Genomic DNA, 16,132 nt, shown 5'->3' on the forward strand with positions numbered 1-16,132 from the left:
ACATGGCACAAACTACAACTATTTATTAAGTTAAAGGTTTGTTGTTGATTAGAACTTGAAGTAGGGGTGTGCCATATCACAATTTTTGATCCTGGATGATTCAAATGTCTCCACGATCTGCTTTTGAAGAAATATGGTAGGCTCTTTCTGAAATGCAGAGGAACGGGACACTAGTTCATAAAAATGTATTATTTGCATGTGCTTTAAAGCCTTGCCGGTTAAACATGTCATTCGCTGCTGATGCACTGTTCTAGCGAGCGCTTTTCTGAGCGCAAACATCCGACGCGCACATACACTAAAAGCCTGTCTAACAGCGCCTGGATACTGGACTAAGTTATCTTTCAAGTCTTATATTGTGCTAATACTGTCAAATACACACAAGGTTTACATAAACAAAGTTGGTTATGTCTAAAGTGAAAGAACAGTAGAAAAAAAAAGAAAAAAATCTGCCTGTCAAATGCGTGTATATTAGACTCGTCGCGGGCAGATCTTAAAGTGACAGTAGCCCTAATAGTAAACATGCTGCCGCTTCCCCTTAAAGGGACAGTTACCCAAAAATAAAAATTCTGTCATTATTTACTCACTCACTCTAATGTTGTTCCAAACCTGTATTGAAATTTTTTTTTATTTTTTACTCTAAACTGTTTTAATTATTCTTATTTCTTTTGATTATTTTAATTTCTTCTATGTAAAGCACTTTGAATTACCATTGTGTATGAAATGTGCTATATAAATAAACTTGCCTTGCCTTGCCTTGCCTTGTATTAATTTATTTCTTGTGCTGAACACAAAATAATATATTTTGAGGAGTGTGGCTAACCGGGCGGTTGCTGGTCCCCATTGAATACCATAGTAGGAGATTATGGAAGTCTCTGGGGTACATCAACTGTTTGGTTACCCACATTCTTCCAAATAACTTATTTTCAACAGAAGAGGGAGACTTATTCGGGTTTGAAACGGCTTGAGAAAGTAAATGATGACAATTAAAAAAATTTGGGAGAACTATCCCTGTTAATAAAATGACAAAATACAAAGAGCAAATCCCTCACTCTTGACTGAGAACTTTAATAGTAGCTTTAATAAGAATCGATGTACAATTTTTACAGTGAAGTCTAAGTTGTTTTATTTTCATATCTGTTCATTTAATTACTTTCTTCAATGCTGTTAAATACACCTGTAGCTGAAAAAATAAAGCACTGCTTATTTTATTTGTATATTAAGTTGTAAAAATCTTTGTTCTTAATTTTTAATAACAGAAAATAATGACAAAGATTTTTTATCTTCGCCACTTTGGCCTAAATGTCTGTCATTCTTTTTTATTTTGTTACCTAAGGCTTTGTTGTTAAAATAGGGACATTAGTTTGGCTGTGATGCTCAGTCACTTGAAAAATAGTAAAACCAACATGAAAAGGAATCGTGATAAAATCGTGAATCGTGATTTTCCTGAAAAAAATCGTGATATGATCATTTTGCCATATCGCCCGCCCCTAACTTGAAGTGGCAATGAGGTCTTGAAATATTTTGAGAAGGTCTTCAAAAAGTCTTAAAAAGGTATTGAAATTAACTCCTGGATTCCTGCATATACCCTGTTGTACTTTCCGTTGTTTCCGGTAAACGCTTGTCTATACACAGTATTCGTTACTACCGACATTTACTGGAAGAACACATTATCCATCATTGCTAAAACTACAGAAAACTATGCAACTCAAATAGTTTAAAATACACAGCACTTTTTTCTTGTGGTGGTTCTAAAAATGGTATAATTATGTGTAAAAAGTTGAAAAGTAATGGTAATGATTTAAGTTGTATTTTGTTTGTTTTATTAGGCAATTTTAAAGTAAAGGTAATCTGTTATGGTCATTTAATACACTGTTAATTACAAGTAAAAACTAGCGGAAAAAAATATTGCTAATATAGAACAAAGACTTGATTTGGACCTCAGGGACTTGTGAACACGTCTGCTATAAGCCTGGATGATGTGTAACTCTGCATGTTGTCATAAGAGATTTCGCCTTTTCACTTCTTACTTGAAACAGTCAACATCTCCTTTATCAAGAAACCCACAACACTCAACAAACATGCTCTGGTCACAGGTTGTTGATGTTTGAAAGTGTTGCGTGTAAAGACGCCGTTGTCTGACTTCCTACTGCCGAAAATGATCCTATGCTGGCTAGCACTGGTTCCTACAAATGACTTAACATCTCATAATGGGACTTTATCACAATGATGACTCAACATCTCGTAATAATGAGATGCTTTCTTGTTGTAATGAGAAACTTTCCAATCAGATACCAAGCATGTCCCTTCAGTCGTCATGGCTGTGAGGAACCTCACTGTGTTTCTCAGCACATAAAGATGAACTAGTTACTGTGATGTGGTTTCTCCACTGTATGATCCTTCGGGTGAGTTTTAATAGAGAAACTCGCTCAGCACTATTCACACGTGTGCGGTTTCTTTCCGATGTGAATTCTCATGTGATGCTTAAGATTTAATTTGAATCTGAAACTCATTCCACACTGATCACACGTGTGCGGTTTCTCTTTGCTGTGGATCCTCTCATGTTTTTTATGACTTGATGACTGACTGAATCTCTTGTCGCAGTGTGAACACTTGTAAGGTTTTTCTCCAGTGTGAATTCTCTGGTGCAGTTTTAAATAGTTTGCTGTAGTAAAAGTCTTCTCACATTCAAAGCACATGTGAGCTTTTACACCAGAATGAATTTTCTGATGTACATGTAAATAATACAGCAGAGAAAAACTCTTTCCACACACAGAACATGAATGCGGCTTCTCCTTCATATGAACTGACTGGTGTATCTTCAGGTGTGATGCACAAATAAATGTTTTGCTGCATTGATCACATGTGAACGGCTTCTCTCCGGTGTGGATCCTCGTGTGAACATCAAGATTATGTTTTAATGTGAAACAGTTTCCACACTGAACACACATATGTGGCTTTTCTCCAGTGTGGATCCTCATGTGTACCTTAAGAGATCCTGACAGCCTGAAACTCTTCCCACACTGATCACATGTGAACGGCTTCTCTCCAGTGTGAACTCTCATGTGACTATCGAGATGTTGTTTTGAACGGAAACTGTTTCCACACTGAACACACTCATGTGGCTTTTCTCCGGTGTGGATTCTGTGTGTTTTTTCTCCACTGTGGATCCTCTTGTGTACGTTCAGATGTGTTTTGTGTGTGAAACTCTTCTCACACTGATCACATGTGAACGGCTTCTCTCCAGTGTGAACTCTCATGTGACTATCGAGATTTTGTTTTGAACGGAAACTGTTTCCACACTGAACACACTCATGTGGCTTTTCTCCGGTGTGGATTCTCATGTGTCTATTTAGGGATTCTGATTGCCTGAAACTCTTCCCGCATTGATCACATGTGAACGGCTTCTCTCCAGTGTGAACTCTCGTGTGACGCTCAAGACGCTGTCTGGTTGTGAAACTCTTTCCACACTGAGTGCAGGTGAAAGATTTCTTGTCTTTCCTTTTCTTTAAAAATGTCTGTTTAGTCTTTAAACGACTCAAAGGTTTTTCTCCAGGTTTGACATGATGTTCCTCCTCCACTTCACTCAGTTCTTCACTCTCCTCGCTCTCTTCCATCGGGTCTGACATGAAAGAAAAAAAGTTAATTGCATTTTCAGTACATGAAAACAATTGGAAGGGAGAAATATGAAGTAAATTACAAAATGTCTAAAAAAATGTAATGCATTTAAATTGACGGTTTAAACGGCAACAACATAAACAACCGTTACTGCGCATGCGCGCCTTTGTGGCTCAAACTTAAAGGTATAGCGGAGGATTTTCTTTTTCCGGGTGGGTAGCCTATACTATTGGTCCACCTAAGTGTCAATCATTCTGGTGATATGTTTACGTAAGGCCGTCGTACGTGCTCGTCCCTACAGATGGTACTCAACCAGAATGCCTATTACCGCCGCGACAGGCACCGCGGCAAAACTACCGCGGTAAAAATAATCCAGTCGCATTTCAAAGTCATTCGCGAAATGACCGCCAGGTGGCGCAGAGGGACATTGTACAAAACAGCAGCTATTGCCGTATTTTGAAATGTAAGTGGGGTTAATGTCAATTAACAGATGAAATAGGCTACTATAGAACATTGTTTAGGACAGAAAAATAGAATCATAATTTAAAAATAGAGACGAGAACAATATAGCCTTTATTTCATATTGTAGCCTAGACGTCGGTGGGCGACATAAGCCTATTGCCCGTTGGGAGCAGCGTGATAAAATAATAATAATAATAAAAATAACGAACAAAAATAAATTAGGTGCAAAGAACCTGATTATTTGTTTACTACTCTATTGAGGAATGAGACGGATGATGAGCGCTTCTCTGGAACAGATTGGATAAACCGGGCATTTCTATGTGTAAATTCATGGCTGAGTGGTAGAACTTACGTATCGGTCATTTGAATGACGCGGGTTCGAATCCCGTACAAACAAAGATTATTGTACATTTTATATTAGCCTATTAATGCATGGCATAGCCTATTATTAATGCAGACAATCAAGCAAACAAAAAAATTGTTTATACAGGATAGCCTTTTTTTTTGGTTCCTATAAAGAGTTTGTAAAACATGGTTTTAAGCAAGGTGCGATTTGCCAGGGGGACGGGGATTTCCTTCTGGTCTAAACATCCCTGCTTCTGCTGAATTATTTTAATCCCCCCTCCCAGTAATCAATGCTATAAATTACTTCACCAATAGACCATTTAAAATATATAATGTAAAGATATGCAACAGGCACGTTTAAACGACAAAGAATAAAATCAGAACCAGTTTCAGTTACGTTCATGGTTCCAGTGCCTTAATGCATGCACGGCTTTCAAAATGTCACAAAGCGTTTTGAGATTATTTTGAATGAAATATTGAAGTTTATAATTAAGTATTTTGGCACACCACGCCGAGTGGCGCTATCCATTGTTCTAAATTCGGGTTTTATTCTGGCATGTTGAATTAGTGTTCGGCAGACGCGGCGGCGCGTTCATTTGGATTTATTTTTCTCATAACAGACATCTAAAATAACTTAGGCCCTTTAGGCTACTCCGTAGTTTTTTTAGTCATAGGCCTACAGATCAGAGTAGAGTAGCCTACATCGTTCAAACCTTCAAAAATGAACCGAAAGCCACTTTCCTCCGCTCAGTCACGATAAGAAATCGGCTGTGTCTAAAGCCTTTAAATGTCTAAATATTTAATAAATGTTATCTGATTAGGTAATCCGTATGAAACCGAGAGGTGCAGAGGATCTACTCAAACTAGCTGTGAGCGCTTCCCAATGATGAACGGACAAGGGTGAAAATATCGCAATAATTAAATGTAGTCTAGGCTAAATCGCCTTGAATTAAATTGTAAAAATAGATCCGATAATTTATTTGTCGAAATGTTGCGATATTGTTTCATTTAAGTTCATAATTATTATATAAATGTTATTTAGTTTAGCAGCAGCAAGCACTGTGGTTCGAGATTTATATATAAAAAAATTATAATAGCTAATTCACAAATCGCGCACCCTGGTTGTAAGGATCCAAAGATCCCCGTGGAATTTAACATTGAGTTGAACATTGTATTCATGACAACAAATGAACATGCGTTTGAACAAATGAACATGAACAAATGAACATGCGTTTGAACAAATGAACATGCGTTTGAACAAATGAACATGCGTTTGAACAAATGAACATGCGTTTGTATTTAGGTTTGCTTGGAAAAAGCTGGCCCAAACCGAGGTAGTGTTTTATTTCTTCAATTATTGAAATAATTAAATGGTTATTAATAAACTTTTATGACAGAAATATTAGCCTATTAGCCTACATGTAGCCTAAATAATTTAATTATTTCATTATCAACACTTTACTAGCCTATGCTATGTCTAGAATGAAGTGTGAATTGCGACTTCTCTTTGTTTTGAGTCGGTCTCAAACTCAGATCGCCTGTGGGGGGTTGGGGGTTCAGGAGGTGTTAAATGTTCTGTCTTTCATATGGAGAGTGAGCCTGATGACCAGGCAAAGGCAAAATACTTTTAAAGATAAATCTCTCGATGTGTCCAAATGTAGGCCCTTAAATTATAAATATTGTAGTTTTATGTAGGCCTATTGTATTTAAAGAGGTTTCACACACACTTTCAGTTGAAGTGTTCAATCCATTTGTTTCAACTGGTTTTGTAGAATTTTAACACGTTTGAGTGTGTTTGTCAACAATCTGGCATTATCTAAACATGAACTATCGACGAAACGCGTTCTTGCCAACTAAACGAATGCGAGTGAGCAGCAGATACAGAGCGCTTATTCGCGATCCACCTCGTTTTATTGTACGGTGAATTCAACCAGGCATTCTGTTTGAAGCAAGACTCAATCATTTGTTAGTTTTTTTTTCGTGATTTGTATGGATGACCAGCCTGTTCTCACGCAAATGCGTCTCTATAGCACGCAGTGTGTTTATCGTGCAATTTATACGCGAAAATTAGTTTTTACGTGGATATGATACGCAGTTTTGCGCGTGCATATGATACGCACTTTATTGCGTGATATACACACGCACCCCACACCACTAATCCTACCCAAGCGTATAATACACACGCACCCTACCCTAAACCCAACCATGTGCTATCCATGCGTATACTATGCACGTAAAAACTCATTTTCGCGTATATATTACACGATAAACACACTGCGTGCTATATAGACGCATTTGGTGTGATCGGGTTGGGATGACACACAGCGACATAAGTATTATCTGTATAATGGGGTTTTACCCTGAAATCTCGTTTAATGTCGAGAGAGACCCGGCGCGCGCAGTGCAGGGAGACTAAATCAACTAAAATAAAAGAGTTCCAGCGCGAGAGAAGCAAAGAAAATCTTAATTTATGTTGCTTTGAACTATTTTCGTTTTGTAGACTAGCTTACTGTTTTAATTGTTTATTTAGCTGCAATTTCTTTGGCAATACAGATTTAAAATGTCGCAAGAATAAGATTCTGTTTCTTTCTTAGAAAATAAACTCTAACTCGATGCAACCCTATTTTAAATAAATAAACTGCCCCCGACACTTTATTTAAACCTTGAAATGTCCAGGATCTGTTTTTAAAAATTTCTTCCTTTGCTATGGCGGGTATCAATTGTCAGTCATCTCAATTTCGTGGATGATTCACAAAACAATAATTTAGCAGATTAAAGATAGCTTCGTCATTTTCATTTTCTGACGCGATCGGCTGATAATCTTCCTTCATCAGTTTTGTCGTCTGTGCAGCGGCTGTGCAGAAAGTAGCACATGTAGGCTATGTTGTAATGTGCCATTGATAATTAAACAAAACGCTTGACTTCAAATAAACAGTTACCTATAAGCATCAAGAATGGTAAAACATTTAACGCTGTCAGCCAAAGCTAGAGAGATTCGATCTCGCATCGCTTGAAGCTCCGTGAAGCTCGTGCTGTTGCGTTGTCCACTGCGCTATCGTCGGTCCGCTGATATGACGTTGCTCTTGCAAAGCCTCATTGATGTAGGCTAATATTTTTCTATTGCAATGTTTTGTGTTGAAATGTTTTCATTATTTATTAAATGTATTAGGCCTACATTTAATTTCAGTCTTGTGATTGTATGAATTCATTTAACTACATGTTTAACTTGAATTGATCTGTTTTACCACATTTCAATCCTTCTCAATGAGCCGCGGCGCGGCGGCAGATTACGCAATAGAGAGAATAAACTGACACTTTTCAAAGTCTGCGATTGTAGCGCCTCTTAGCGGTCAAAGGCAGCAAATACACCCCCGCAATTTTACCGCCGCGGGAACGGCGGCGGTAAAAGTCTCATTCTGGTTGAGTACCATCTGTATGTAGTTTTCGCTTTCTGGTATATTATGTGTGAGGAGTTACGGTTTCAGCCATTCCTTTGAAAATGGCTGAGGGTCGAAAGAGAAAAAATGTATACGAAGTGTATGATAAGAAGAGAAAGGCCGCAGAATATAGAAACAAGACCAGAGTGATTCTGGGTGAATATTTCACACGCTGGCGTGCGCTAAAAGCACAGGTTGGGCTGATGCCGCAGTCGCCAAGACTGGACAGGTAAAGTTTGTCATGCTATTTGGAGAAATCCATTTAAAATCACTGCCAGTAAAAGTTAATGTAAGTTCACACGTTTAATAGGCGTTCCCTCTCGGGAGCAAATAGAGTTGCGCATGTGCATTTTTTTTTAAAATAGGAGAGGGCGGGTCTTTTCTAAAATTAGGAAAGATCCTCCGCTATACCTTTAACTTTCCGGTAGACTTCCGCAAATAATCAACAACAATAGAGGCCGTGTTATCTTCATAGACAGTATATAAGAGGTTATCTTTCGTATGCGTTATCATCTTTCATTTTAATTGTGCAACATTATCTGCATGAGGTCATTGACAGCGATGCCGGAGTAAATCGGTAGCGAGATCTAAATGAAGAGATGCGCGCTTGCTCAAGTGACTTCAAGTTATACAGCCAGAGGAATAAGCGGAATAAACTATGAATATTATTTTTAATGTTGTATGTTTTCATTGTTTGAGAATGTTCATTATAATCTCCCATTCCTGTCTGCAATAGGGAAGAAGTGGGGAAACGTAGGCGTAAGCAGGGCCGCTTGAACTGATGCGCTATAGGATCTAAACGAAAAATTCGTAATAAATCGGTATCGCAAAATCCATATCATGGCTAATCCATATCACATAATACCGGTTTTCACGTTCATACCAGTATAGCGCCCACCCCAGGTGTGTGTGTGTGTGTGTCTGTCTGTCTGTCTGTCTGTCTGTGTGCGTGCGTGCATGCGTGTTATTTATGAATCAGCTGGATTGTGGTCAGCTTTTCCCGAGATCTCCAGAGCCAAAGGTGTCGGATAGAAGTAATTGAACTAAGACAGATAGGGGCCGTGTGTGTGTGTGTGTGTGTGTGTGTTTCTCATGTTTTACCCTTGTGTGGAAAACTACTGAGAACATTGGGGGTATAAGAACTTGTGGCTTCTTTCCGGTCTTCAGTTCACACTCATATCTTTATAAAGACAATTGGTAAAAGGTTTGTCTCTTATTAGTGATGTCAACAAACTATTTTTTGCCGTAACAGAAGGTGTTAGCTACACGATTAATTTCGGTGCCGTATTACTATAGCCACTAGCCAGACCGATAAACTAACACAGACCGGAAGTTAACTTCGGGCCAGACGCGTAACCGTGGTAACGGGCGTTCGATGGCATTATTTGAAAATTTGCAACACTGTCAGGCATTCTGGAAAATTAATTTACTTAATATATATTTTGTTACACACACACACACACAATATATGAACCTCGCTTTACTGACCGAAAACCAAAAAGTTTGATTTATTATAGTAAATAAAACTCTCACAGCTCCTGAGATGATCTAAAAGTGATGAAGTGCTTGAATGTTTCTAACATGAATGTTCTCCAGCATCATGAATGAATGAAGAATAAACACTAACCTCTTTGTTCTTCAGGATCTTCAGTGTGTTTCATTCTGCAGGGTTCTGGATCACTCGTGTTCTCACTGTCCTCTTTAATAAACTCAGTCTCTGCAGATTTCAGCTCTTCCTGATGCTTTCATGCTCGTCTTCACTTGCAGCTGATGGGGATTTACAGCATTTACTGGGGAATTTCTGTAGGAGGAGCTTCACTGATTATGTAATTAATATGGGAGGAGCTTCATTGATGATGTGATTCATGTGGGAGGGGCTTCAATTATGGCACATTTTAGTGTGAGGAGCTGAACTGCAAATCTAAAATAAATCAGCTGAGTTTGTTTTAATAGGGTCAAAGACTGTATCTAAATAAAATTTTGAATTAATTTTACTTTTTTAAAAATTATTATTAACATAGAAAACTCATTAAATGTAAAGTGTTTATTTTACAGTTTTTCACAATTGCTGAGACACTAAACCTCATTTTCTGAACTAAATTCTCAATAGCCTAAACCGATTAGTTGAATAAATCACTCTTTCTGCAAAACCTTAAACAAGTTCAGACAGTTAGACACGGTTTGCAAATCTCTAAACACATTCTCTCTCGCTAAAACACATTTCCCAATAAGTTTTGTGAAAACAAAATGTAAAAATATGGGTGAAATAATGTCCCATCATCATTCAACGTAGAGATATATTTATGTAAAAATGAAATTACAAAGTTATTCTGACTTGACTTCTTGAAATATATAAAAGAATAAGTGATCATACTAAATTTTATTATATTTTTAATTATTAAAAACGTCTTGCTGACAAATGGATAAAACCTAGTGGTTTGAAGGAAAGTATAAAAACTTAATGTACAATGAATGAGTATTTTGGGGCTGCACTATGATCCTTAAATACAGTCTTTGAACATGTCATCAAATAATAATTATTATTAATATGCCTGAAAAGCATTTTTGCAATATTTGTCTTTGACCCATATACTAATTGACACATTTAAGCATTTATATTAATCTGTCTGTCTAATGTAAAGCAACTGATGATAATTCACATTTTTTTATTTTAACAAAATGTATTTCTAATTCTAACATTATTCTCTTTCTTCATTAAAATAACAGCAGATATCTAGAAAAGTGGTAAAGAACTGCAAGAAAAACACGACAACAGAAAAACAGAAATAAATGTATAGTAGCCAACAAATATGAAATGAGCTTTAAGTGACAATTGTTGAAAAACAGTTGAAAGCCAAAACAGAAATAAACATATAGTAACCAACAAATACCCTCAGTCTGCAGACACCAATGAATTGAACTTTAAGTGTGAATTCACAGGAGATCTGAAGACATCAGCATAATAAATGAGGTGAAAACAGGAACTATTGTCATGAAATAAAGAGTGTTTTCAGCAGATCTGTTAATATTGATGAGCCTCAGACTATCAACACTCATTCAACAAGCCATTCAGGATCATCAGCAGATCATCTCACTTTATTCTGAGTGTTTGCTGTTAGAAACACATTATTTGAGTCAGGATACATGATAAACGCCTAAACTTGCATATCACAAAGAACTTGTTTTTCCACCTCCACGAATGAGACGTCGACTTGTTGAAGTAAATTGTAGTTTTCCTTGCTTTATCCCGGTCTTAAAGTAAAAAGACGACTGTGAAAAATAGTAGTATTTAATTAAATGCATTTATGATGAAATTACAAAATTTTCATGTCAATTTGTGTTCATTTTGACCACGAACTATGCGCTGTCACTTTAATTCAGCGCGTGCAGCACAGCAGAAATAGACTCGGTGCGGAAACGATCGCCGCACCGCTGTATACGCACCGCTCCTGGAACGCATCGCCGGACCGCATCCGCGTGCAGTGTGAAAGCCCTAACCCCTAATTTCCACCAACTGCGGAACGGCTGCGGATCCGCTCCGGAATGGCGGCGGAGTCAATAGGTTTCCATTAAAGTCAATGTGTGTATTTTCACTGACGGCTGCGTTCCGGAGCAGATACGCAGAGCTTCTTTTTTTGCCGGATGCCGGAGAGCTCCGCAGCACTACAGGGCAGAGTGCGCAGGACAGGAAGTCGAGCAAAAAACAGAACAAACCAAAACAAAATAAAAGATCCGTTTAATTTTCAAAATAAAATACACCGTGATCATGGCGGATCATATTTGGCGGAAAATATGATGATCATGGCGAAAAACTGTTCCTGGTTTGGTGTTTCTGTGTATCGAAACTACATATCGCGCGATCACACATGAATTAGCGAGATCTCGTGGGTCCTCGGCCGCAGCCGTTCCACAACAAATCAGGACGTGGTGGGTATTGAAGGACAGCGGAGCACGGAGCCGACACGCAGCCGGTGGAAATCCAGGGTTACACCGCCTTCACACTGGCAGTTGAAATCAGCTCCGTAATACGCAATACGCCACCAGCGGACGTCGTACTACACCGTTCAAAAGTGTTGGAAGCTTCAGAAGCGAGTAAAAAAAAAAGAAAACAACCACAATATTGAATTATACATTTTAATTGTATTAACTGCCTTAATAACGTTATAAAAAATAAAATAAAATAAAATGACATGACAACTTATCGTTATGAAATCATTATTTATTTTATTAAAAGTTAAGAATTCAGGTTTGTTTATCAGTACCATAGCAACGGTAACTTCCGCTGGAATTGTCGGATAGGAACCGTCTGTAGCCTTTCGCAAGAGTTACATTTTTTGAACGCATCCGGACGACCAACGGACACGGTTTTACATGTAGCCTACTCCCTATTTGTATTTCAGATCCAGAAGTTATCAGCTTTTACAAAAATGTTGTCAGCATTGCGATTCTCTTTGTACACATATAGCCTACACTCTTTAATAGACGTATTCACGTTTAAACACAATTTAAACAACATATTATTCAATGCATTACTTCTTTCTATATGGGTTTGCCCTTGCTCACACTGTCCCACAGAAAACACACACTTACCCACAGTGGGCCCACACTGGCATGTTTGGGTTGTGATTGGCTAAGAGAACATACAATCTAAACAATTCTACACATACATTTAGTCATTTAGCAGATGCTTTTATCCTAAGTGACTTACAACTGAGGACTACAGCAAGCAAGTCATCGTGAAGAGGCAACAACAACACAAGAAGTGCTCAAAATACAAGGTTCAGGCATTGCTGAGAGTAGCATAAGCCAAACAAGGGAGGAGTTTTATTATGTCACGTGTTCACGGGAGAGATGAGTTTTCAGTCTTTTGAATGTAGTCAGGGATTCTGCATTGGGATGAGGGGGGGAGATCATTCCTCCAGCAAGGAACCGTGAATGAGAATGTTCTGGAGAGTGATTTTGTGGCTCTCTGTGATGGTACATATGGATAGATAGGGGGGTAAGTCGACATTAATCAAGATAGTGGTCCTCCGAGTCCAAGATTTAGTCCGGAGTTGACCTCGGAGGTCGTAGAAAGGCGTCTCGTGTCTGTTGTTGCATATCACAAGGGTTAGGAATCACTCATTACAGAGACTTTGAAGCAGCAGTGCATTCCAATCCTCCCCATTCAGTAATAACATTAAATCTAAAAGTAACTTTGAACTATTTAAGCAAAGAATGATTCAGTGCGTCAGCGTCTTCATGAAGGTTAACAGGCGAAACGGCACTTAAAATGAGTGTCAGCAAGAAGATCCAATCCAAGCCGATCTGAGAAAGCAGAGGCAGCTAAATATATATATATATCACAAATAAAATAATGGTCAAACACATATATGAGCCGTGTGCCGATGCTAAAATCCAGAATCACAGGAGCTGATGAGACACGACCAGCAGATGCTTTTATCCTGATGTTCATATAATCATCAAGAGTGAACCCAACACAGATTATTATGGATTATGACCCTCGTCCTGTTGATCAAACACATCTGACATATTTTATGACACTTAGAACTAAAATGCGGCAACCATTAAACAGAATTATGGGCCGCTGGCGCTTGAGCCGTTATTGTTGTTTCTGAGTAAAAGACGGACAGTAATGAGGTTGGAGTATTTGGATGTGTTGTTGGATCATGTCAAAGACACAGCAAGCTTCCCCTTTCCCATCTTTCACTGTAAATCACTTTAAATCACAGGCCTGGTGTCTAAAAGTCCACAGATGGCCTTGACTAGCAGATGTTATCTCCTCTGCTGTCTCCACACACACACACATACACACGGCTGCAATCTCTTCTCCAGCTTTCAGGGTGAAGGGACACAGGAGAGGACACTGGCTCCATTAACACACAGTCACACTGTCCCAGACTCTATATAGTGTCTCTGTGTGGGATAATGTCCCTATGTCACATTAGCTCAGATATGCCTCTGTAGTTGAGTTAGTTTTAACTTAAAACTTCTTGTCAAGACAATAACATTTGTGTAGCGATGCAAGCAGCAACAATACTTGTTTTTTCATCACCATGTTTGATTTTCAGTTTCACCCGCGCAAATAAATTGCAAAAGTTGCAATGAGAAGAACATTAATCTCAACACACAGATCTATCAACAAATATTATTATTGATGTTTTATCTATGTCATATTGTCATAAATGACAGTATTATCTCTCATTAAAGCAAGTTTATAAATGCATTGCATGTTCATCTTAAAAAAAAAGGTTGATTATGAAAATCATTTTCAATAACAATTGTATGTGTGGCAGAAATAGACTCAAGAGCCTTCTAAACTGCATTTAATTTCAAGTGCAAGACTGAATTGAATGACTTTTATAACACCCTGTTTGTCTGTAACATAGTTGACAAACTCTGAAGTAAAAACATGTTTTTAATTTATTTTATTTTTTAAACAGATAATGTTTACGCTCTGCAGATAACAGATATTTAACACTTAATTAATATACTATATTGAGACACTTAATGTTCCACTGAGAAAGGACAGTGCTCTTGTGCTTTTTTGCTGACATGAAATGTACTGTAAATTAAGCTACACTGTTAGCCCTTACTGTAGAAAAAACCCAAATTCTTACAATATTATACCATTTTCCATTAAAACGGTAATATACAGGAATATACCTACAGGAATATACTGTGAATTAACAGCACTCAAAGTCGACACTCAGAGGCTGTTTTCCCAATCACACCCTATGCCCTCATTCACTATTCCCTACATTAGTTCACTAATATAGTCCACTTGAATGAAAAGAAGTGAGTGAATTGAGACACTGATGAACACCTGATAAGTAGAATCACTGAAGGACAGAGAAACAAGAACAGAAAAAAGAGAAACACAAGAACTACAACTGACTTCCAGACACACTGAGTGTGAAACCAGTTTAACATAATTTATTTAAAGTTCTTGTTGAGAATGAACAGGGATTTAGTTAATAATAAAGTTTGTTGTCACCATGATGGAGATCAGTATTTGCTTTATTTGGTCTCTTGTACCTTGATTAAAAAACTTTATCCATTCATCTCTCTTTGGCTGCTGTAACAGTGAGTTTATAAAGCTCATTTGCTACAGCAAGAAAAAGTCAAGGGGAAGTTGATCAGGTGTTATTGGATTTGTGATGATATCATTCATGAATTTTTGCTCTTTTTTATGTAAGCTTTGAATTTATGGATTTAATACCATATATCTGGTCATCTACAACATGAAATCCAGTCATTTTCTTTAATCAGGTCAACTGAAGAATTTTGAAATCATATAGTGCATTCAAATTTTATTAACTCCTGCTTTGACTATGGCACATACAGACATCAACAATCAGCGTATGAATCTCAACAATGGTGACGATCAAAAGTTTAATATCACAATGCATGCTGGGTACCAGGATAGTATAAAACTCCCAGCATGCTCTGCTGCATGCATAATCATTTTTAAAAAATATATTCCCACCATTGTTGAGATGCATGTTCTAATTTGTGATATCTCTGTGTTTCTACAAGACTGCGTAGCTCTTTTCTTTTTGGTTATGCATGTGTTAAAAATAAATTAGTCATTGTTGCTGTTGTTTTACAGTGGTGGTAACCTAACACTTTTAATTAACAATTAAAATCTGAATGAGTGAGAATTGACTCCTTAGTGAATGGCTATATCTTGATTTTGTCATGATAGTGAATATAACCGCAATCATTCACAACTGTGCGTGTGCACAAGTATGACTTGAAAAAACACAGCTCAAGCAGCAAGAGAATAACTAATGTGTTGGCATCAGCAAACTAACTAAAGCAAACACTGATCTCTATAATGGTAACTTCAAATCAAACATTTTCAATTAAACATCTCAATAACTACTTCTGTAGATGTATGACAAATAAAGTCAAACTGGTTAATAATACATGTAATAATGTGTTATGGCTGGAAGTCAGTTGTAGTTCTTGTGTTTCTCTATTTTCTGTTCTTGTGTTCCTCTTTCCTACAGTGATTCTGCTTGTTAACAGCAGGTGTTCATCACTAATGCTCAACAATCACTTACATATTCACTTAATGATCTCACTGCAACACTGCGTCAATGTTACTTTTTACTCTTTGTAGTGTGGATTTTCCTGTGGGGTTGAAAGGATTAACAGTGTAAGATAAAAAGACACACCCATGAAAAGTATTGTACAGTAATAAACTAAGTTATAAAACAGGTTTATACTGGCAACACTGTTGCCAGTAGTTTACTGTAAAATGTAGT

At 37.6% G+C, this 16,132-nt stretch overlaps 3 protein-coding genes across 3 annotated transcripts in view; 1 reads left to right on the forward strand and 2 right to left on the reverse strand.

Moving 5' to 3' along the window:
* The window catches only part of LOC307000351 (uncharacterized protein), a 166,770-nt gene that overhangs the window by 40,448 nt on the left and 110,190 nt on the right, over positions 1–16,132 (reverse strand). The gene's annotated exons all lie outside the window — the stretch shown is intronic.
* Positions 1–16,132, forward strand: part of LOC307000506 (uncharacterized protein) — a 177,768-nt gene that overhangs the window by 28,792 nt on the left and 132,844 nt on the right. The gene's annotated exons all lie outside the window — the stretch shown is intronic.
* LOC307000802 (uncharacterized protein) lies at positions 1,825–9,637 on the reverse strand. The gene is made up of 2 exons (XM_079616664.1): positions 9,487–9,637; positions 1,825–3,619 (listed from the first exon to the last, which is right to left on the reverse strand). The coding sequence occupies exons 1-2, from the start codon at positions 9,518–9,520 to the stop codon at positions 2,433–2,435; spliced, it is 1,221 nt and encodes a 406-aa protein (XP_079472790.1). The 5' UTR covers positions 9,521–9,637; the 3' UTR covers positions 1,825–2,432.

Source organism: Phoxinus phoxinus, assembly GCF_949152265.1.
Source record: "Phoxinus phoxinus genome assembly, chromosome: 1".
Classification (NCBI taxonomy): Eukaryota; Metazoa; Chordata; class Actinopteri; order Cypriniformes; family Leuciscidae; genus Phoxinus; species Phoxinus phoxinus.